The 21,037-nt window shown below is 51.6% G+C and overlaps 1 protein-coding gene across 1 annotated transcript in view; it reads left to right on the forward strand.

The window, feature by feature from the left end:
* Window positions 1–21,037, forward strand: part of Tg (thyroglobulin) — a 211,779-nt gene that overhangs the window by 65,719 nt on the left and 125,023 nt on the right. Inside the window, exons 26-34 of the mRNA XM_076835902.2 lie at window positions 546–737; window positions 2,193–2,360; window positions 9,600–9,665; window positions 10,435–10,515; window positions 12,963–13,100; window positions 13,798–13,974; window positions 15,256–15,367; window positions 17,134–17,213; window positions 17,901–18,044. Coding sequence (XP_076692017.2) covers window positions 546–737; window positions 2,193–2,360; window positions 9,600–9,665; window positions 10,435–10,515; window positions 12,963–13,100; window positions 13,798–13,974; window positions 15,256–15,367; window positions 17,134–17,213; window positions 17,901–18,044 — 1,158 coding nt within the window. The remainder of the gene's footprint in view (window positions 1–545; window positions 738–2,192; window positions 2,361–9,599; window positions 9,666–10,434; window positions 10,516–12,962; window positions 13,101–13,797; window positions 13,975–15,255; window positions 15,368–17,133; window positions 17,214–17,900; window positions 18,045–21,037) is intronic.

Genomic DNA, 21,037 nt, shown 5'->3' on the forward strand with positions numbered 1-21,037 from the left:
GTGAGAAGGTGAAGCAGCTGAAGGGCAGGGGTCAGGGAGGGGCAAGGATGCTGAGTTGGGGAGGCAAGGGCTGGTCACAGAGCAAAGGGAAGAGGTTGCATTTGTTCCTTGAAGGCAGAGTCCTGGGGCCACTATGAGGCAAGGCGATGGCACTGTGCCCCATCCTGTGTGTGTGGCTACGTGTGGGCCACGCTCCTCTGCTGATGCTCAACGACACCAGGCAGTGGCATGGGGGAGCAGCAGACAGAGCCACAGTGCCTGTTCACAGAGATTCCTGGGAATAATAAAAGCAATGTTCCCTTCGGATCCTCCCAGGCTGTGGGGCGTTCACCAGGTCTGCTGGCTGTGGGCCGCAGCCTCACCTGGCTCTACCTTCTTCATTCACAGTCAACTCCAGCAGTTTCATGGCACAGACAGCGTCTTGCCTGGCCCACCCGCTGTCCCCTGCATGCCCAGAGCCGGCTCACAAGCTGGCCTCTGAGATCAGTGCTCTGCTCCACTCTGCAGGTTCTGAGGTCTTTTATCTCTGTTCTGCCCTTGCCCAGGCCAAGAGTCCTCCACAGTGGGCCAGAAAAGCTTTGAACCCACTGGCTTCCAGAACACGCTCTCCGGATTGTACAGCCCTGTGGTGTTCTCGGCCTCGGGAGCCAACCTCACGGACGTGCACCTCTTCTGTCTTCTTGCCTGTGACCAAGATTCCTGCTGCGATGGCTTTGTCCTTTCACAGGTCAAAGGAGGTGAGGCTGCTGGGAGTGCTGGGGCCTAGGCAGGGACAGAAAACATGGAGGGATGCACAAGCCAGGACATGAAAGCTGGAGCCTGGCTTGGGAAGGTGCGAACATCAGGCCACCACACCCGAATAGTGGCAGCCACATGGTGTCATGTCCAGGCACTGACCCCTTCCTCGTGGGGTGCACTGTGCCCGCCTCTTCATGCTGAGACCGTTTATTCTCTTCTGCACCCTTCAGCATTACAAACCAAGATGTGAGCTCTGAGGGGTTCGGGGAACACCTCACATCCAGGAAGGTGGTGCTTGGGCTAGGGCAGTGGGTGGAGGTGGGGAAAGGAGGCAGGTGCACAGCCGCCTGAGGAAGCCAGTCCAACAGGATGACAGACACGGGGATTGGGGAAAAGGTGTGTGAAGACCATTCTCGAGTATCTTGCTTATTCCCTTCCTCCAGAGTCTGCTCATGGGGCAAATCGTGGACACAGGTGCTGTGTTTAATGATGGAAGAGGGAGATTCAGGGTGGTCATAAGTTCCTTTGGGGTACACAGAATTTGAAACACCTTTGAGACACCACAAAACATGACCTAAGCTTTTGGGTACAAAGCTCCAGAGCTCTGAAGGAAGTCTGGGTGGGAGGTGTTAACGGGTGGGTTGGCAGCACTTGGGTGGTATGAGAAGGTGTGGGTGTGGATGGGTTTTCCTAGGAAGAGAGAAGTTGAAGGGGAAATGAAGCCGATCCCAATAAACAACCACAAAAAGGGTAGAGTAAAGAGATCCCTAAAATCCCTTCTAGGTTTAGTACTCCATGATTATGTGATGTGGATTCCTGTTAGTGTTTACGTAGGGAAAACACACACACACACATACACACACGCACACACACACACTCCCCTCTCCTGTGCATGGCCTCATGTGTTCCCATATTTAGCAACCCTGTAATTCCAGCCCAGGCTGCCTCCTTGAACTAAACATGTCTTTGGTGGACACTGCAATTTCCCCAGATGCTCAATTGCTTTCTGGACCATATGATCCTTCAAGTTGGAAAGGCTGATTTGATTTTCCTTAGGATCATATATGGAAAAATTATTTTGTTCCACGGAGCAGCAAATCCTTTTTCCACCACACTTCTGGCTGGCAACTTGCTTGTTGATCTCTGGGCTCAGCCTGTGCCCTGTAGCTATGCTAAGCTGAACAACCACCAGCCAGGTACATCCAGCCCTCTCCGAGGGCCGCATAAAGTGTCAAGCAAATGTCCTCCTCCAGCTCGTCCAGTGGGCAGATTTGGAGTTTTAACTACAAAGCTTTGGCTGGGTCTGCTGATGACCGGGAACAGACTCCCACTGCATCCTCTGCCACAGCCTGAATAGTCATTTAACTTTCTGGCAGCTTCGCTCATGACTTTCTGAAGGGCCTGCTGGCTCTCCCTTCCATCCCCCTGTCTCTTCTCCCTCTCTGCCTCTGCAGGGCCCATCTTCTGTGGATTGCTGAGCTCCCCAGATGTCCTGCTTTGCAATGTCGATGACTGGACGGCCTCATCTGAAGTTCAGGCCAATGCTACGTGTCCTGGTGTGACATATGACCTGGAGAGCCACCAGGTGACATTTCATCTTGGAGGCCAGGAGTTCATGAAGAGTAAGTTCCTGCCTTTTGTCCATATTCCTTCAAAGTGCCTCTTGCACCCTGTGAGAGCTCTGTAGATTTCTTCTGCATTCTTTCGTGCTCTGGAAGAATTGCCCCTTCTGAAAGGAGAATGGTACCGATAATGCTGCTAGGAAATGCCCACATCAGCTCAGCACATTCCAGCCAGGCAGCAGCTGAGCTGCTAGAGGCTGGGCAGCCAGATGGGCAGCTCTGCTGGTCTCTGCGGAATCCCTCAGAGTCCAGGTTGGATGGTATTGCTGAGCTCGTCTGGGCCCAGCTAGGAGGCCTGGGCCTGTAGCAGGCGGGTCTCATCCTCACTGGGATGAGCTTCTTCTCTTCCTGTAGGTGGCAGAAGCAGAAAAGAACAAGAAAGCAGAGCCTCTTAAACTCATGGCTTCCTACTCTTTTCTACTCGGTCCTAGTCAGCCTGTCTTTTCTGCCTCATCTCCCTCCATAAACCAAGTCAAGTGGCCAAACAGAAGCCAGGAGGCAGGACATGTGCTCTGTGCCTTTTAGTAGAAACAATTGCAAAGTCACATGCAAAGTGTGTGGACATTATTGAGGTGAACTTGCAGACCATTGTAACTCACCCCAGACTCCCTGCTGTGGGTGTAGAGACTCTAGGTGGCACCAGTGACTGTTCTGCCTAAACACACCAGGGCTCAGGGTGCGGGAGTCGCCATCCAGGTTCTCCTTCCCTATCTCTCCTTCGGAAGCTCTTGGGAACTTTCTTTCTTCCAGGCTTTTGAGTGTAGAGCTAGGAGGCACCCTGTAATGACCAGTCTGACCCCTCATTTCACAGATACTTGTGGTGGGCACCTGGGGCCCTTGGCCTATCAGGTCTCCTGCCTCTCCCAACCCTGAGCTGCATCTCCCCGTAGATCCCCATCTGGACAAAGGGGCTTCCTACTCTGTCCTCAGACCAGGGCTACTCATGGGGCCAGGAATGGCATGGTCAGCAACCAGGTTTGTCATACAGATTCTCAGCCCTCCAGGGGACCTAGGAATCTGTGTTCCAATCAGCAGTCCAGATAATGCCTCTGCGTGCAATGTCTGGGCCACACCAATGCCCAGAACTTTCCTTCCAACCCCAAGAGTCTGAGTGGTGAGGAGAGCAGGGGCCCGGCTGCTGGCTCCCCTCCTCCAGCTCCCAGGGGAACCCCATCCTGCTCCGTCTCCCTTCCTCCCTGCTCTGTCTACCCATCAGCACCAAACCCAGAGGCAACGCGTGCTCCCTCCCCAGCCCTGTGCTGTGAGATGGGTGCCCTGGGGCTAGAGGGCCAAAGGAGGCATCCTGCAGGTACTCCTGGGGCTCTTGTCACTGCAGGATGTGGTCCCCAGGTTCTCCGTATTCTAGTGGTGGAGGGCTCCTGTCACCTCCTCCAAGTGTCCTCTTGATTACTGAAGAGCACACTGCTTCCTCTGCTCCTGCACCTCCTGTGGCCCCTCCCTCCGATCAGGCCACGCCCTCTGCTGTGCTCTGTCTGTCAGCCCTTTCCTGCAGTGGGGAGTCCTAACTTTGATGATCTGGGGAAATCGGTGCATCTCCTCTGGCCCAATTTCTTGTCCTTGGAGTGGAGTGCTGGCCACGGCTATGTCAGTGTTGTAGCAAGGTGGAGGTGGAGGTGGAGAGGGAGGAGGACAGCGGCTCTTCCTAGCAGCGCCTGGCCTTGTGCTTACTGGGGCCCCGCTCCCTCCAAGGCCATGTGTGTGCTCACATGATGCTCTGAGGGAGCTCCCTTCCTACCTCTGTCCCCATCTCACATTGTGAGACCCTGCAGTTCACAGGAGGGAGGCAACTTCTGAGGGCTTCAGAGCTGGGAAGTGGAGGAATGGGAACCAGGCCTCCTGACTCAGAGCTGAGGGGCAGAGCCACCCTCCAGTGGCACCCACGGGCAGCACAGGCAGAGCACTGCGTGCTGCCAGATACACAGTGTCAGCACAGGCGACACTGTTGCTATTAAAAAAAAAAAAATTCATTTGCTCTTCGTAATATTTTAAGATCTGGACTGTGTGAGATTAATTTCTGGAATCACACCACAGAGCATAAAACCCAGCATGGAAGATGTACTAGTATCTTCTGGGTGCACAGTGATCAAAGCCTGGAAAAAGTATTGCAGAATTTGTTGAAATTCCATGAGATTTGAATAGTTTCTTTTGGGGTAAATAAAATCAAAAAGCTTATTTATATGATGGTCACTAAACATGTGGTATTCATTACTTTAAGAGGTAGCCCAGGGTGAAAACAGACATTTCAAGAAAGACATATGATATATTCATGGCAATAAATTCATAGCAAATTGCTTGTCCCAGAGCATGTGCTTGGAATGAGCCCAAGAATGAAGAATTTGCCCTTGCCTGGCCTCTCTGCAAAACACCAATTACTAAATGACTTTTCTTGAAGACTTTGGATTTTTTTTTAGTGACCTTTATGTGTGTGTGTTTTCTGGGATGAGAGCAAGGCTTAAGAAAACTGTTCTATTATGGGGACTTCAGCTAGCCTGAGGTATATTTGGGGTATTTCAAACCAGAGGTTGCCTTTATACCCAGACTGATCAGAAGGCTACCTCCAAATGAGAACAAGAGGGCAAAAACCCTTTTCCACAATAAAAAGTCAGTATTTAAGTAAAATTAACTGCTGGGGCAAGGAACACAGGATTTAAATTTTTACTAAAGTGTTAAAGGCTAAGAGCAGATACTGATGGAGGGAAAGAGAAATGAGGATTCCAGAGATACAAACAACTGAAGGACAGGGCGTAGGATGGATTGAAAGACCACGAGGAATGAAAAGCCAAATGAAATAACAAACAAACAAAAATGACACACTGTCCCTTTCAGAGTTGGTTAAGGCCAGTCTCTTTCTTTCCATTGAGCACAATGGGCAGTGTCAACCCTGCAAACCCCAGGATTGGAATTGCATGGGGAATGCTTGCTCAGTGTGTGGCCTTCCCCGGCCTTGCCAATGCCAATGTGAGGAGGAGGAGGAGATTGCTGCCTAGGGGTAGCCGGGGGGTGGGGTGCACACAAAGCCCACAGAGCAAGGTAGGGAAGGGATTCCAAGCATGGTTTGGGTTTAAAATTCCTGGAGCCGAATCCTGCTCTTCCCCCACAGCTCTGTGAGCTTATCAAGGCACTGACATACCCTGAGTCTTAGGTCTGGATCTGTGAAATAGGGGCCCTTCTGGATCACTGAATGAGGCATGCATGCTATGCAGGGGCTGGCATAAAAGACACCATTTCCTGAGTCCCTGGTGTCTGGTCTCCCCCACTGTCCATTGCCCATCCCAGAGATGCTCTGCAGGACATCTTGCTTGTGGCTAGGGTCAGAGTTTGGTTCAGCAGATGGCCTGGCTGATGGAGAAGTAGCATTCACTTCTGAAACATAGCAAATTGGCTGCCAGGGGTAGGAAACTACCAGCCAGAAGACACAAAGTTCTATGCATTAGTATTCACAGAACATGATGCAAAAACTTTCACGTCCACCAGCAAAGCTGATCTTTTGCTGACCTGGGAGGCAGATGTGACCCAGGATGTAGTCAGAGTGGTGGCACACTTGCTTTAGGAAACTCTTTGTCTTGGTGTGGTGGCTGGGCTCAAACCTTCAGAGTGGGTGAGTGGCCAAGACAAGAGGAAAACGTGTGGTTGGTCATGGAGGAAGCAAATTGGTGACAGTCCTTGCAGGTGGCCACAGCTGTGGTCTCTCCTCCATTTCTCATGCAGGGAATCCCTGCCAGGTGACACGAGACACCAGCCAGGTACCAGGTGGCTGGGGTGGTTTCTATTGTCAAGGAGCTCCCAGCGTAGTCAAGCCACCTTAGTGGACTGCAAAGGATTGCAGCAAAAAAGAAGGCTCCATTAGCACCTTCCCATCATCCAAGCCCCGTCCAGTTTCCCTGCCCCTCTGAAGTTCAGGGATGCCTTGTAATGCCAGCCCACAGCAGACAAATACATCTACAGACAACCCCACGAAACACCTGGAGACGATTGGACTCAATGTGGACACCTTGTAGGTTTTCTCCTTCCTGCCATCAGGGACGGATGGGGCCGAGATGAGATTTCTGTTCATCTTGTTCCTAAATGGATGTGTATTTGAAGAGGGGGATCCACCCAGGGTCTGCCTCTCTCATGCTTCCCATGACGTCTTTGACTATTTGTTGCTGTTTTGATTGACCTTCTCATTTCTAAGAAAAAAGCCTTAGATGGCCTGGGCTGGATCTCTGACCACGTCTTGAAGGGCAGATGAATGAGATCCAAGCTCCCCTAAAGAGCTCTAGCAGCTCATGTTATTCAGGAGGCTCAGAGGATATCAGGGTGGGCGTTGGCTGTCAGCTGTAAACAGAAGATGGGCATTCTCAGTGCAGGCCGCCACCCTCCCGCCAGAGGGTTCAGGGAAGCCTCCAGAAGCAGGTGATGCAGAAAAGTTCTTAGGGAATGGTGGAGACTGAGATATGCAAGAGATAAGGGCTGTAGATGGAGAGAAAAATTACATGCACAGATGGGGAGCCCTGAGAGCAAGCATTGGATGTGATAGGGAAGACCATCCACGAGGACAGAGCTGGGCACGAGCTGCTCAGAATATGTAGAAGGAGAAATAATCTCTACTTCATCAGAAGAGACTTCTGTAACAAGACAGGTCAACAAGAGAAAAGCAAGCTTATTAATGTATCTGTTTTATATCTACCCGAGGAACAGGGAGGCGTGATTCTCAAAGAGGCTATGTTGAGCTCCAGCACCCAGCTGTACTCCTCAACAAAGAGCACTCCGGAGAGGAGTCAAAAGGCAGAGGGAAGGGCCTTGAGTCTCGAGAGATGGAAAGGCATAAATGAGGTGAAGGCCAGCTTGCTAAGGCTGTGTCCTCTGCTCTCCAGGACCCAGAGGTCTAAAGCTCTTCTCAGCATTGACCTCTGTGCTCCCAGGAGAAGAGGGCCTTTACAAATACGTGTCCTGTTTTAGGCTTCCAGTCCCCCGTGGAGACCTGGCAATCACTTTAATACTGAACGTCACTAGGGGCTGCTGCTTCCCTGTGCTCATTACAAAGAAGCTTCCTAGGGCACAAAAGCCTCCATAGCTGCTGGTTAGGGCCCCGCTGGATGGCCAACATGCTCAGGTCCACGTGCAAATTTAACTGTGCTCCCCTGGATTCACCTCCCTTGAATTGTGTTGTGGTGAGCACCCATCTTCACCCTGGGGTGAAGATGCCTTATTTCCTGGGCCTGAAGATGCCTTGGGGTGGACAAAGGACATAAGTGGGCCTGGAACCTACATAGCACACTGCATTCTGGGCCCAAGCATGACAGCTGTGTGCACCTGTGTGGCCATCCATTCTTGGCTGGGTGATTTTGCACTTTATGTAAAGCAGGCCACACACTAGATGACAATAAGATGGTCCAGATGGAGTAAAAGGTGCCACAGCTCAGGGGGTCAACAGGCTGTGGAGAGGCCAGGACCCTCCTCTGGGAATCCTGGGAGGATTATTGCTCTTTTCAAGGGGCCAGCCAGAGGGCCCACCATCTAAATGCCCCACAGCATCCCATGGTGAACTTGTTCCTGAAGTGGTCCTTGGTTTCAGTCTGGGATTTAAGAGCACCAAAGCAGCTTAGGGATAAGAAGTTCTTTAATCCACTCTTATAGGTTAAGACTCTTAACACACAGTCTGAGTATTTTGAAAACTCATTTTACATCTACATCACCAAAATAGGTATCTATCTTGAAAGAATCACTATATCAAATAGATTCAGGTATTAAAAGATCTAAGAAAACAAACTCTCTGATTTCTGTTGTGACAAGGACCAAAGCTCCACAGCCTGACCTGTATCATGGGCACTTGATGGCATCACAAGGAGGGCGAGAGAATAGCACCAGCTGAGTAGCTGCTGCCACTCTGCCAGGGCCGCTGCAGGGAGCAGGGGTGCTCTCCTCCGCAGAGTGCAGAACAAGCCTCACAGTCTCAGAGAGCCAAGGCTGGGGCCCCAGATGGCAGGCTCACATGGGTGCTGATTCAAGAGGGTGGGAGAATCCTGAGGGTGTCCTGTAAGAAACGTGGTACCTCAGGTCCAGGGGAACTCAGGTCCAGGCCGACAAGTCCTGGCGGCATTATTTGCTTCGCTTTCTGCAGCATGACCAATGGCAGCACAGCTCAGGGTCTGCCCCCCTCCCCCATGGATGTGATCATTCTGGGGAAGCTCATCTCTGTGACAGCTGAGTTTTCCAAGTGGTTGAGGGCATGTCTCTTTCAACACAAGAACCTTTAGATTATTTACCTCTGGGATGGTCAAGATTGTGGGATTTGCGGTCCTCGGTGCGTTGGTTAAGAACATGGGCTGTGAAGCCTGACACCTGGGATTTGACCTCTGGCATTCACCTCCCTTGACTTTGGTCTCTTCACCTGGAGCCTAGAGACCTTTCCTACCACCTGGCCATGAAGTTTAAATTGGGTGATGTATGGAAGGTGCTCATTACAGTGCTGGGTAAATGGCCCAAACTGCTCATCTAGAACAGGCTCCTATAATAATTAAACACAGTTGTTCATCTCTTGTTGTCCCATCAGCCAGCCCTCTCCTCCCTCCAGGTTCCTGGCTCTGAGCCCTTTCCTCAGCCTTCCCTGTCTTGGCAGGGCCTGGGGACTGCAGGAGGCAAAAGAGGAATACAGGACTCAAGGAATGGTGTGAAAACCCAGTCTTGTCCAGGGTGGCATCGAAGGGAGCAGTGTTTGCCAGAAAAAAAAAATTTTTGATTGATAATGAATTAAATGATAGTAGCTGCCAACATTTGGTTGCATGTCAGTGAGGGCCCAGAAGAGAACAGCTCTACGTTATTCTGTCCTCAATGGAATGAGGTAGAGGGGATGGGTGGTGCCAGCCCACTCCTTGGTAAGCAGGAGCTAAGCAATGTGGAAAACCCACTCTCGTGTCTCCTGGGGACTTGTTTCCTATAGGCCAATCCCAGTGCCCTACGCCACAGGTTCAGGACTCCTCACCAAGAGTCCCTTTGGTGCCCTGAGCAGGACACTTGAGGTCTGAGCAGCTCTGGTTCTGTACTCAGGAGCAGGGAAAGAGCTCCAGGAGGCTTTGGGGCCACACTGTGTGGGAAGCTGGGTTCTCAGGTGCAGGGGAACTCTGAGGGGAAGGTGGGACACTGTGGTGATCGCGGGTGTCTAGTGAGATCAGGAACGCGGGTGTCTAGTGAGATCAGGAACGCACAAGCACATAAAAATGGCACTCTTCCTCGCAGGTCTGGTGCCCCTGGAAGGAGCTCAAGACACCGTCACCATTTTCCAGCAGATTTACCTCTGGAAAGGTAAGCTGAGTGGTGGTGAGTGGGACACTTGTTCCCTGACGTGAGCCCTACCCCTCGGTCACAGGGCGCTCTGTAGGAGTGTTTTCTAAGGAGTGTTGTCTGTGGGACAGGAGGCCTCAGCTCCTCATTAGGTAAGATCCAAGTCTAAATGGGAAGTGAACAGCGTGGAAACCCAAGGGAGTATGGCAGGAGAACTCTTAGTCCCTAGGAGATGGAGTTCACTGACAGGCTGTCCTGTATCAGAATGGGAGTGTGGAGGCTGCCACCAACCGCAGGAGGCACTTCCCAAGGGGACTTGCCTCCGTATTCCTCTCCACAAGGCTCAGGGCAGGGGACCAGGACCCCAGGAGAGTGGTGCCATGGAACTTTGTTAAATGTTTTCAAATCCCAATGTGTCTGCTGACCACATTCTCTGCCTCCAGGACCCTAAGTGGTCTGGGATACACTATATCACCCTCGAGTCCCAGCTTTCTCAGGAGGAACATGGGGATCCCATTTCTTACCTTCTCAGGGTGTTGCACACCAGTGTTCATGAGCATTCTGCTCCTTGTGCAGCATGGTGGACATTGGCGGTTTGCTGTTGAGAGCTTGGCTGAGGCTGGGTCAAGACCAGGGAGTGTGGGCCTGGGCTGCACATCTGTTCCACGTCTCATCTGCAGCACGTAGCTGGGCCCCATGAGCATTTCCTATACTCCTGCCACCACTGTTATTAAACCAAAGGAATGTCCCTCCTTCCCCTCCTCATTATAAGCACTCTTGTTCCTTCTAGATTCCGACATGGGGTCTCGGCCGGAGTCCATGGGATGTAGGAGAGATGTGGAACCAGGGCCAGGATTGCCGCTGGTGACAGGTATCGACCCCAGACACATTAGAGTGCCTGGCTATGGGGATAAGGTGGCAGCACCAGGGCCTCATCCATGAGCATACCTGTTGCTGTCACTATTCCGCTCTAAGCTTGTGACCCAATTATACACTACACAAATATGGGGGCTCAGATGGGCACATGGCACAGAAAACAGGGCAGAATCATTGCAAATTTATTACTGTTTCTAGAAACAAAAACAACAATAATAACTAACCCAGAAACAAATCTACCTGCATTACCGAGCAAGGCTCAGCCTCTGTGGTCAGTGGCTTCACTAGGTCAGCCCTGAGGAGTGAAAGCAGAACATAGATATTCCCAGACTGTTTGATGAGTGAGATGGCCAGGACATTCTTTTGAAACAGTTCTGACATGCAGTGGAAACATTAACAGGGACAACACAGTGCAGTGTCTGAGACTTCTCTGCCTCCAGGACCCACAGTGCTATTACAGAGGTGAAGCTGAAACTTGGGAGTGGGGGGAGGAAGAAGAAGGAGAGAGTCTTAGTCCATTTTGTGCTGCTATAACAAAATCCCACCGACTGAGGTACTTTATAATGAACAGATGTTCATTTGGCTTATGGTTCTGGAGGCAGGAAGTCCAAGACCAAGGGGACACATCCAGTAAGGGCCTTCCTGCTATGTACTTACATGGCAGAAGGCATCAGAGGAGCATGACAGAGTAAGATGGTGCAGAACCTGATTTTATAAGCCATTGATCACCCCTCATCCTGCCTCATCTCCCCGCATTCTTGCACTAGGAATTAAGTCCTAGACACTTGGACACTGGGGGACATATGCTCCATAACAAAGTGAGGCAGATCAGTCCTTCAGCACAGGGAGCAGCCTGGTACAAAGTGGGGAGCAGCCCAGAGCGGAGACTAGCTCTGGGGCCATGGTGTGGCTGCATGGCTGGGGGTGCTGAGTCAGATGATGCGAGAATGAAAGGACGTGGCCCACCACGTCTCCACATCACCTGGTGCTTAGCTCACACCTGAGAAATGGCCATTCCTTCCCTGTCCCGAGATTCCGTGCAGCTCAGATGGCATGATACACCTAAGCCACTGAAATCAGGCTCCTCCCACAGGAATGGGTGAGCCCTCTTGGGTTCATTCAGCACTGGAGCTGCTGGGAGCTGTGAGGAGTGGCTCCCAGCTCAGAGTGGGTTCTTGGTCAGGGGACCATGTTCAAGTCCTACTCTGTCTCTGCCTAAGGAACTCTAAGTGGGTCGGTCACCTTCTCTGAGCCTCAGTTTCTTCATCTGTGAATGAGAATCATGACCACAGCATAGGGCGATTTGAGAATGAGATGATGTAATTCTGTAAACCACCATGACGTGGAGCACATGCTCATGAATTGGCTCTTCTCAAGGGCTATGATGGTGTGTTGGGGTTATGATGCTGGCACAGAGCCTGGCTCACAGCTTTCAGCCAGTGCTATCCCCTTCTTCTCTCTTCCTGTATTTCCTATCAGACAGCAGATCCCAGCGTGGGATAGGAAGGAGGGGCACAGTGGGTGTTCCTGTCCCAAGCCCCCTCGGCCCAGGTGTCCTTCTGCCCCTTCAGAGGTTTTCCACTGGAAGCTTCCGTTTTGCCAGCAGGGTGATAGGGGTGGTGGGTACTAGTAAGTTGGCAAATCAGCCTTCCCAGAGCACTGTGTTGTTCCAGGTCACCTGTTGCCGGCCATGGCTTTCCTGCTGAAAGAGGCTGAGCAGGAAAGGCTGCAGGAGAGTGAGATCTCCTTCCTCCCAGCCTCCAGGGTACCAGGCTCTGCATCTGGGGCTTTAGATACATCATCTCACGAACATTACCCCAACTCTGCTGGCTGGTGTTCCCATCTCACCAATGAGCAACCAGGGCTTCGCAGTGTCCCTTACAGGTGGCCCTGCAGTTCAGGTCAAGGTACATGTGTATTCAGTGGTAGCACTTGAGGACACTTTTTAGAATCCATCCTCAAACGCTGCCAAGGCCACATCACGGCACTCTCATGTGATTCCCGCAGGAAGGGCCCATCCTCCCTCTCCCCTAGGAGGGGAGCTCTGCGTGGTCCTCACCTTGAGGGGCTTAGGGCCATTAGACAGAGGTCAGCTTGGTTTCCCTTTTGCGGTGCTCCCATTCCTGCGTGAAGGGAGACAAACACCTGCAGGAGAAATCCCACCGAGGCAGGGTGCAGGCTGCTCCCGCGTTCAGGTTCTGGTGTCTGTGGGAATGAGCTCTGGGATTCAAGGTGCAGGAGGAATCCCCCTCTTTCTGCACCAGGTTGCTGCGGTGGGTCTGCATGTTTGGGACGAGCATGAGGACACGACAAGTGTAGACCCCGCTGCAAACTCCCCCACCCAGGAAAGTCTGTGCCCCTCTTTGACTAGAGAGACTCGTTGTCGTTTCCTATTCCCCAGACTGATAAAGGCCAAGGACCTTGACTCTCCTTCTTTTTCAGATTTGACAGCAGAGCTTTTCTCCCCCGTGGACCTTACCCAAGTCACCATCAACGCAAGCCAATCCCTGCCCGGCCAGCAGTCCTGGCTTTTCAAACACCTGTTTTCCGCCCCGCAGGCAGAACTCTGGTGCCTCTCTCGTGAGTATCCTCAATCCCAGTCCTCCTCCTTCCAGACCCTGCGGGGCACACCGCAGGCCTACTTCAGCCTCTGCTGGGCATAGAAAAGGTCAGACTCAGATGACCAGGGGCTGCTGTCCTCCTAGGAGAAAGATGGGAGCTAAGCCTGTCCCCCCAAAACTCAATGTGGTCCTTCTCTGTTCTGCTTCAGACCTAGGGTCCATCTGTCCATCTGTCCATCCATCTATCCATCGTTTCTAGGCCTGGCATTTGACTTTGCGGATTAAAAACATACATAAATAAAAGGAATCAGCAAAGTCCTTTGCCCTCACAGATGAGAATGAGCTCACAGATGGACATGGGTGTGGGGACAGGGAGGTCACCACAAAGCTGATTTTACAGTCCCGTGGCCTCTGGTCTGCAGGTCCTGAGTGTTGTCTTTCACCTCTGGTATTGCTTGAGTGTGGGGCCCAACCCTCACTCCACCCCACTCCACTCCACCTGTCTTCTGTCTTTACTCAGGGCCATCTGGGCCCTCTTCAGCCAGCAGAACCCCAGTGTTTGGGCTTTTGTGTTGTGCCTTATAGACTGGACATCCATGACTGCCCTGGGATTCTGCCTTAAAAAGAGATCCGACCTGCCATTTCCTCCCAGAGGATCTTTAGGGGAAACTCCCCTTGGATCTCCCAAGGACTGAAACCCGCTCTCTTGCCAACAGGCTGTCTCCAGGAGCCTGCTTTCTGCCAGCTGGTGGAGGTGACAGACAGGGCACCCTTGTACTTCACCTGCTCCCTCTACCCAGAGGCCCAAGCATGTGATGATGTCCTAGAGTCCAGCTCCAGGGGTTGCCGCCTAACCCTGCCCCACCAGCCAAGTGCCCTATTCCGGAAGAAAGGTGAGCACTTGGTGGGGTTTGCATGACACGGATTTCTAATGGGCTGCTGCCTCTGTGGTTTTAGAAATGTCCAGGTTAGTTTATTATTTTCTAAAAAATTTAAATTGTCCATGCTCCCTGTAGAGACGTGGAGTGATCCAGAAATGCATTGCGTTGAATTGGAGAGGAGTCCTGCTCTGGAGCCCAAGTCTCAGAGGGGGCCACAGGTGGTGTACTCCTCAGCTGGAGCTCCACGTGGGAACTAAGCCTGTCCTGCTCTTTCCTCCTCCCACTCCCACGTTTTTGCTCCACCTCAGTAGTAATGGCTGTGAAAGGCAGGACTCAGCCACAGAGAGCTTAACGCGCCAGCTGGTGATTCTCTCCAAGGACATCAGGGAGGACATATTTGTTCTTTTTCACCCTGTGCAGCCTCTATTTCCCTCGATACTGTTCTCTTCAGTTCCTCTTGTGTCTTCTTGGTAGGAGACCCTTCTCAGGTGTCAGGTGGCCCCTGGTTTTCACAAGAGGCCATGAGACAACTGGAAAGTCTGACAGTTCCGAGGGAGCTTGTCTGTAGGTTCTCTGAGGACAGTGTGGTTGGGCCACCCATTGGGACACGCCTCCTGTCAGCACCTTTAGGTCCTTCCTCCAGGGGAGTACCTGCAGGGGCGTGGATAGGTGTGGCTGCTTGGAAAGTTGTAGTAGTCACGTGGAGGTCACGTGGAGGGACCTCCTCTTTTACTGAGGTGTTCATGTGGCCACTCCCTGGGGCACCCAGGAGACCCTGTCTTCTTGCTCTGAAGGAAGAACCTACTGTCTTCTCTCGTGGTGGGCAGGGCACTTCTCAGTTGGGGCATGCAGAGGAGGTGCCTGCAGCCCAGTTCTACTGAAAGAGATTTTCAGCTCCTCCCTGTCTCAGGCCACCTTCTCCCCTGGCTGCCAACACCAGGGTCGTCTGTGAGACCAGAGGCACATGGACCTGTGTCTTGGTTCCTCCCACAGGAAAGTGGAGTCTGCCTTCTTAGACCTGAGGAGCCAGAAAAGGACAAACTGGGCCTTCCAGCCCCCCAGAGGGCGTGACTGCGCCGTGCCCTCGCCCCTCTTCTCTTTACCCTCCTGGGTTCCTACCTTTACAAGAATACCTTCACTGTTTTTAGTGAGATTTGGGATGAGCGCTGAGTGTGAATTCATGTGTTTACTGTGCCGTCTTTAAGGGGAGCTGGGTCTGGATTTGTCTCCTGACCTCGCATTTCCACAGGCGTGGCACATTTCTCTCAATGCTGTCGTTCCTTTCTCATGCAGTTGTCCTGGGAGAAAGAGTGAAGAACTTTTACACTCGCCTGCCATTCCAAAAGCTGACCGCCATTTCCATCAGAAACAAAGTGCCCATGTCTGCAAAACCCATTTCCGACGGGTGAGTGGCCCCTGCCTCACCCAGAGTGTTCGGGAAGACTCTCCGTCTGGCTTCCCTGAGGAAGGCTGCCATAGCACAGGGGAAGGCAGGGCACCACAGAGCTACGTGGCCCAGGGGCTGGGGGGTAAAAGGCGGTAAGGAGGGAGCCGTAGCCAAATTCTGGGCTAAGGCAAATTGCTAAAAGTACACATCAGATTCAGCTCTGAACCCCAGGCCATTGATGGAAAAGAGTCACGTTGAACTGCATCTTATCAACTAATAAAAATTGCCAAACATGGTAATAAACCTGATCCTCAAAGCCTCATGGTACTGTTTGGAGTCTGGAGAACAGTGAGGACTTTTAATAGACCACAGGTTCATAAGGATATTTTAAAAGATTATTTTCAAAATTTGTGTGTTTATTTGCTCGGCTGTTACCTGGTTGTTCTAAAGGGAGAGGCTTCTCGGCCCAGCTCACGGATTCCATCCCTGAGGCACCAGAGGGCTTCTCACGAGCCACATCCCTGGGGCCTCCTAAATCACGTTCCTGGCACAGGGCTGGAGAATTGGGGTTCTAAGGAATTTCCAGGAAGTTCACCACTGATTGTTTTGTACTTTAAAAGTCATTGATCCGTGAACTGTTGATCTAAGAGTGCTATTGGGTTATTAAACTCTACCACGTTGCTGCATTTAAGATCTACATTTGAAAATGAGGTAAAAGAAGATACCAGCTGATGTTTCTTGAGATCCAGCCGACATCGCCCATGTGAGGGGAGGGTGGAACCAGGCGCCAGCCAGGCCTGGTGCTGGGATAGGTGCTGTTAGAACAGAGCTTGTGCATCCCGACTCAAGGAGTGTTTGGCTGGGAAGGCCCAAGGGCCAGCCTGGAGCTTAGCCACGGGCTTCTGAGAAAGGAAAGGAAGTGGCAGGTGGGCGGGGCCCTGGAGAGGGAAAGCAGAGGTGCTGGCCTACTCCTGGTCGGAGAGCCAGCCAACACTAGGGAAGTGCCCTGTGCACACAAGCTTCCACTACTGGTTTCTGGAAGGTTCAGGAAAGGAGAACAACAAGAACGAAGCAGGGTTCTTGGGTAAATTCTCCGGAATCAGGAATGAGCGGTGAAACTCAGACATGCGGTCAGGGTCGAGGGAACTTAGAGCCAAGCCCTAGAGAACTTGATGGGAGCTACTAAATTCCTCCTTCCATGGCTGGTCTTAGAAGTGGACAGTGGGGTCTACCCCTGGTGGATAAGCAGGTAGGTTCTGTAGCCTGCAGGGAGCTGAGCCAGAGGACAGAAGCGTACTGTTAGAGCATGGTTAGTCCATGTCGTGGAGTGAGTAGAGGGAGCCCACGGGGACACTCGGCTCACCAGGCCCCTGGCTGGGCTCCCTGGCTGGGCTCCCTGTCTGGGATCCCTGGCTCTGAGCCCATGGAGCCCTGTTTCTAGGGAAGCCTTCCCTGCCATTGGGTCCTTTTCCCTGAGACCAAAGCTGAGACTTCCCCTCAACCAAAAGGATTGTGGAGCACTTTCAGGATCCCAGTTCAGCTTGAGTTGTAGCCTGGCACGGAACAGGCACGGAACCCGTGCTTAGTGAACAAGTGAGTGGACCAATGAAGGGTGACTAGGCCACAGTTTGGGAAAAGAGCAGAATTTTGTTTTCAGAAAGAATCTCAAAGCTAGGAACGCACTCTTGCTCATTGGCCAAAGCACTTGAGTAGCCACAAAGAAAGCCGGTCCCTGGGCCCCACCGAGGTCTTCAGGCCTTTCTTTCTTTCTCTGCTGATGCCAGGTTCTTTGAATGTGAGCGCTGGTGTGACGTGGACCCGTGCTGCACTGGCTTTGGATTTCTTAATGTTTCCCAGTTAAAAGGTAATGATCACAACTCCCTCTCCCTGTGCACAGCACTTCACAGTCTAGAAACCACATTCACATCTATGACCTTGTCTGATCCTCGGACACTCCTTCACAAGAAGGGGCGGGGGCTCAGAAATGATGTGTTAGTGTGATGGCTGGGACACGGCTCCTGGTGGGGTGACCTGTGGACCTCACATAGGCGTTTCTGCTGGACCCAAATAGCCGTCCTTCCTTCCATGCTCCTCGGAGATGTCCTCTGCTCATGGTTCAGAACTCCCACCCAGTGGCTTGGTGGGGTGAACTTTGGATACCCTCATATTTTAATCTGTGTTTAAAACACGGTTCAGTCACTTACTGGTGGAGTGATACTGGATAAGTCACAGTCTCACCTACGAATAGGAATACACCTTTACAACTATGTCCTCATCAGGTTGTGTGAGGACCAGGTAAAGTGACATGAGAAGCCCTGGCGCAGCTCTGGTACGTGGTAGGCCGGCACAGTGAGCAGCAGCTGCCTCTGTCCCTGAGCCTCGGCCAGAGGCTCCTTGAGTGCAGGCACCAGGTTTCCATCAGTGGCTGAGACCTGCCTGGAATGGCGAGGTGGCCCCCAGTGTGTGCTGGACCATGATCTGCAGAGTTCTTCTCATCCAATCAGAATCTTCCCTTGTGTTCATTTTTCTGGTCTTGGCTATTTTGCTCCAGGAGGAGAGGTGACATGCCTGACCCTTAGCAGCGTGGGACTTCAGACATGCAGTGAGGAAAACCAAGGAGCCTGGCGCATCTTGGACTGTGGCTCTCCCGACACAGAGACCCACACCCATCCCTTCGGGTGGTACCAGAAGCCCAGTGAGTATCCCTGCTCCTCACAGCTGTGTGGGAACCTTTGGTTGACTGTGTCCCAACCCTGCATTAGGACAGTGTCCTGGGGCTGGGAAGGAGAGTGGTCGGGGTTCACTGGGTGCAAGCAACAGAAACTGATTGTATTAAACTTAAGCAGAGAGGAAATGTGTTGGGAGACTTCTCATTGGCCGAACCGAAAGATGACCCCCTAGATCTCAGGAGGGGTGAAAATGGACCAGACTCCATTGCTGGATTCAGCAAGAACAAGGGGCCGACTTTTTAAGGTGCCATAGTTGTCACCCATCTGCTCCATGGGGTTTCTTCTTGTGATCAGGCTTTGAATCCAGGGAAGAGAGTGTGGGTTGTGAGTCCACCCACTGACAGAAGGAGGGTCAGGCAGCTTGAGCCACAGTGCCAACAACCTGGGGTTGGAGGGAGGTTCCTCAAAGTATAGCATGTCCATCGTGTGACGGACAGGTGCTGGACCCACATGGGGTGTCACTCAGTATTCATGGTGCCCTTTGGAGTGGACATTATCGCCTCCGTTTTAGGGTGATAAGTGTCTTGCATACAAAGTTGAAGGTGCTTGACCCAAACCTCACAACTAGTCAGGAACAGAGTGAAGTCGCAAACCCAAGTCTGGTGACCCCAATCTCCCCTGTGGGATGTTCTCTGGCAGGTCTTCAAGCTGATAGATGTAGGATGTCCAGAAGCCTGTTCAGACTGGTTTCCCCAGCTCACATGCATTCACTTGACAAGCAGTGACTTAGTCAAGTGAAGGTGAGGAAGGCCAGCAGACTAGTAACCCAGCCCCTAGTCCAGAGCTTGGGAACTGAGAGGAGCGCACCAGGATCCCAGCAGGACGGCCCTCCACCCTGCTCCTGAGCTCTGCTTCCTCGACCTCCTGCTGGATGTGGGTTTTTTTTTTTTTGGGGGGGGGGGTGTGGGGATTAATTATTTCCAGAATGACTGGAATCTTGCTGCTGATGCCTGCCTTCTGCCTCTGTGACTTGATCTGTTGGCCTTTTCTTTTGCTTTAACATCTTGAATTATGTTAGGCAAACTGGAGAGCTGGGTAGAGAAGTAGCATCCGTGGGTTTCTCCTCAGGGAAGGGTGCTCCACTGGGGGCAGTCTCCTGTTCTAGCCCGCAGGACACAGAGGAGGGACACTTGCCCAGGACTCTGCCCCTGAGGACAGCCTCCTGCCCCGACTCCCCCCTCAGCGCCTCACCCTGCCAGAGTGAAAAATGTCGTTTTCCATCTTTACATGACTCATGGAAGAGCTGGGTAAGAAGGAGCTCAAGCAGTACTTCATCTGCCGGAAATGTAACAGGAATCAGAGCAGGCAGCCCAGCTCTCGACAGGAGCTGGCAAGGAGCGCACCCCGCGGTCCTGGTCGTCCCGACTCATCCCAGCTGTTCTGCTTCTTTCCATCGGCCTGCCCAGACCACTGGCTTTTCCCAGGATATCCTCAGTGGGGTCATGCTGGGGACTCAGGGGTCTTGAGCAGAATCCACAGGGCAGGGAATGAAAACCCACAGAGGGCTCTCACTCGGCAAACATGTCATGCCTCTCGTTCTGCAAAACTAGCCCTCTGATCGCTGAGCTCTTACTGTGTGCCTGTCTGGATGCCCAGCATGCAGCAAGCATGACCTCATTTAGTCCCCACACCTAGGTCAGATGAGGAAATAGTGGCTCAGAGAGGTTAAATCACTTACCCAGGGGCACACAGCAGGTAAACAACAGAGTAGAACGGGGACCTGGGCCTTTACTACTCTAGAGACTGTCACATCACTGACAGTGAAAAGGACAGAGGCCTCTCTCTCTCTCTCTTTTAATATTTTATTTATTTATTTATTTTTAATTGCTTTTATTTTTTAAATACATGACAGCAGAATGCATCACAATTCTTATTACACATATAGAGCATAATTTTTTTTTAAATCTCTGTTTGTATATAAAGTATGCTCACAGCAATTCATGTCTTCAAACATGTACTTTGGATAATGATGTCCATCCATCACATTCCACCATCATTGCTAATCCCCTGCTCCCTCCTTTCCCCTCTCACCCCTCTGCTCTATCTAGAGTTCATCTATTCCTCCCATGCTCCCCCTCCCTGCCCCACTATGAGTAGGTCACCTTATATCAGAGAAAACATTCACCATTTGTTTTCTTGTGGTTGGCTAACTTAGCATTATCTTCTCCAACTAAATCCATTTACCTGCAAATGCCATGATTTTATTCTCTTTTATTGCTGAGTAATATTCCATTGTGTATATATGCCACAAGTTTTAATCCATTCATCGACTGAAGGGCATCTAGGTTGGTTCCACAATTTAGCTATAATGAATTGTACTGCTTTAAACATTGATGTGGCTGTGTGCCCGTACTTAAGTCCTTTGGATACTTCTCAGAAGAGGATATTCAATCAATCAACACATATATGAAAAAATGTTCATCATCGCTAGCAATTAGAGAAATGCAAATCAAAACCACTCTAAGATACCATCTCACTCCAGTCAGAATGGCGGCTATTATGAAGGCAAACAACAATAAGTGTTGGCGAGGATGTGGGGGAAAAGGCACACTCATACACTGCTGGTGGGACTGCAAGTTGGACAGAGGCCTTTCTCTAGGCACTCAGTCTACTGAGGAGCCACAGACTCTAGTTCATGAACCATCCTGGTGCTGGGTCTCTAATGTCGTAAAGCCAGAAGCTCTGAAAGTTTGTTAATTGTTTATACCAGATCCTGTCTGGTGTTGGACACTGAGAAATGGAAGATTAATAAAATATGGTCATTTTTCTTAGCTTCAGACTAGAAGGGGACATGAGCATCTATGAGTAGGAATAGCATGGAGGGCTGTGGACTAGCGTGAGTCTCAGGCATTAAGTGCTGCGGGATCCAGAAATCAATCCTGCTTGGGAGTCCTGGACATTTGCTGCTGAACACCTTCTGTGGGCCCCCTTCTAGCTCCAAGGGTCACTTCCTGCAGTC

The sequence above is a fragment of the Callospermophilus lateralis genome, chromosome 16 (assembly GCF_048772815.1).
Source record: "Callospermophilus lateralis isolate mCalLat2 chromosome 16, mCalLat2.hap1, whole genome shotgun sequence".
NCBI classification, from domain to species: domain Eukaryota; kingdom Metazoa; phylum Chordata; class Mammalia; order Rodentia; family Sciuridae; genus Callospermophilus; species Callospermophilus lateralis.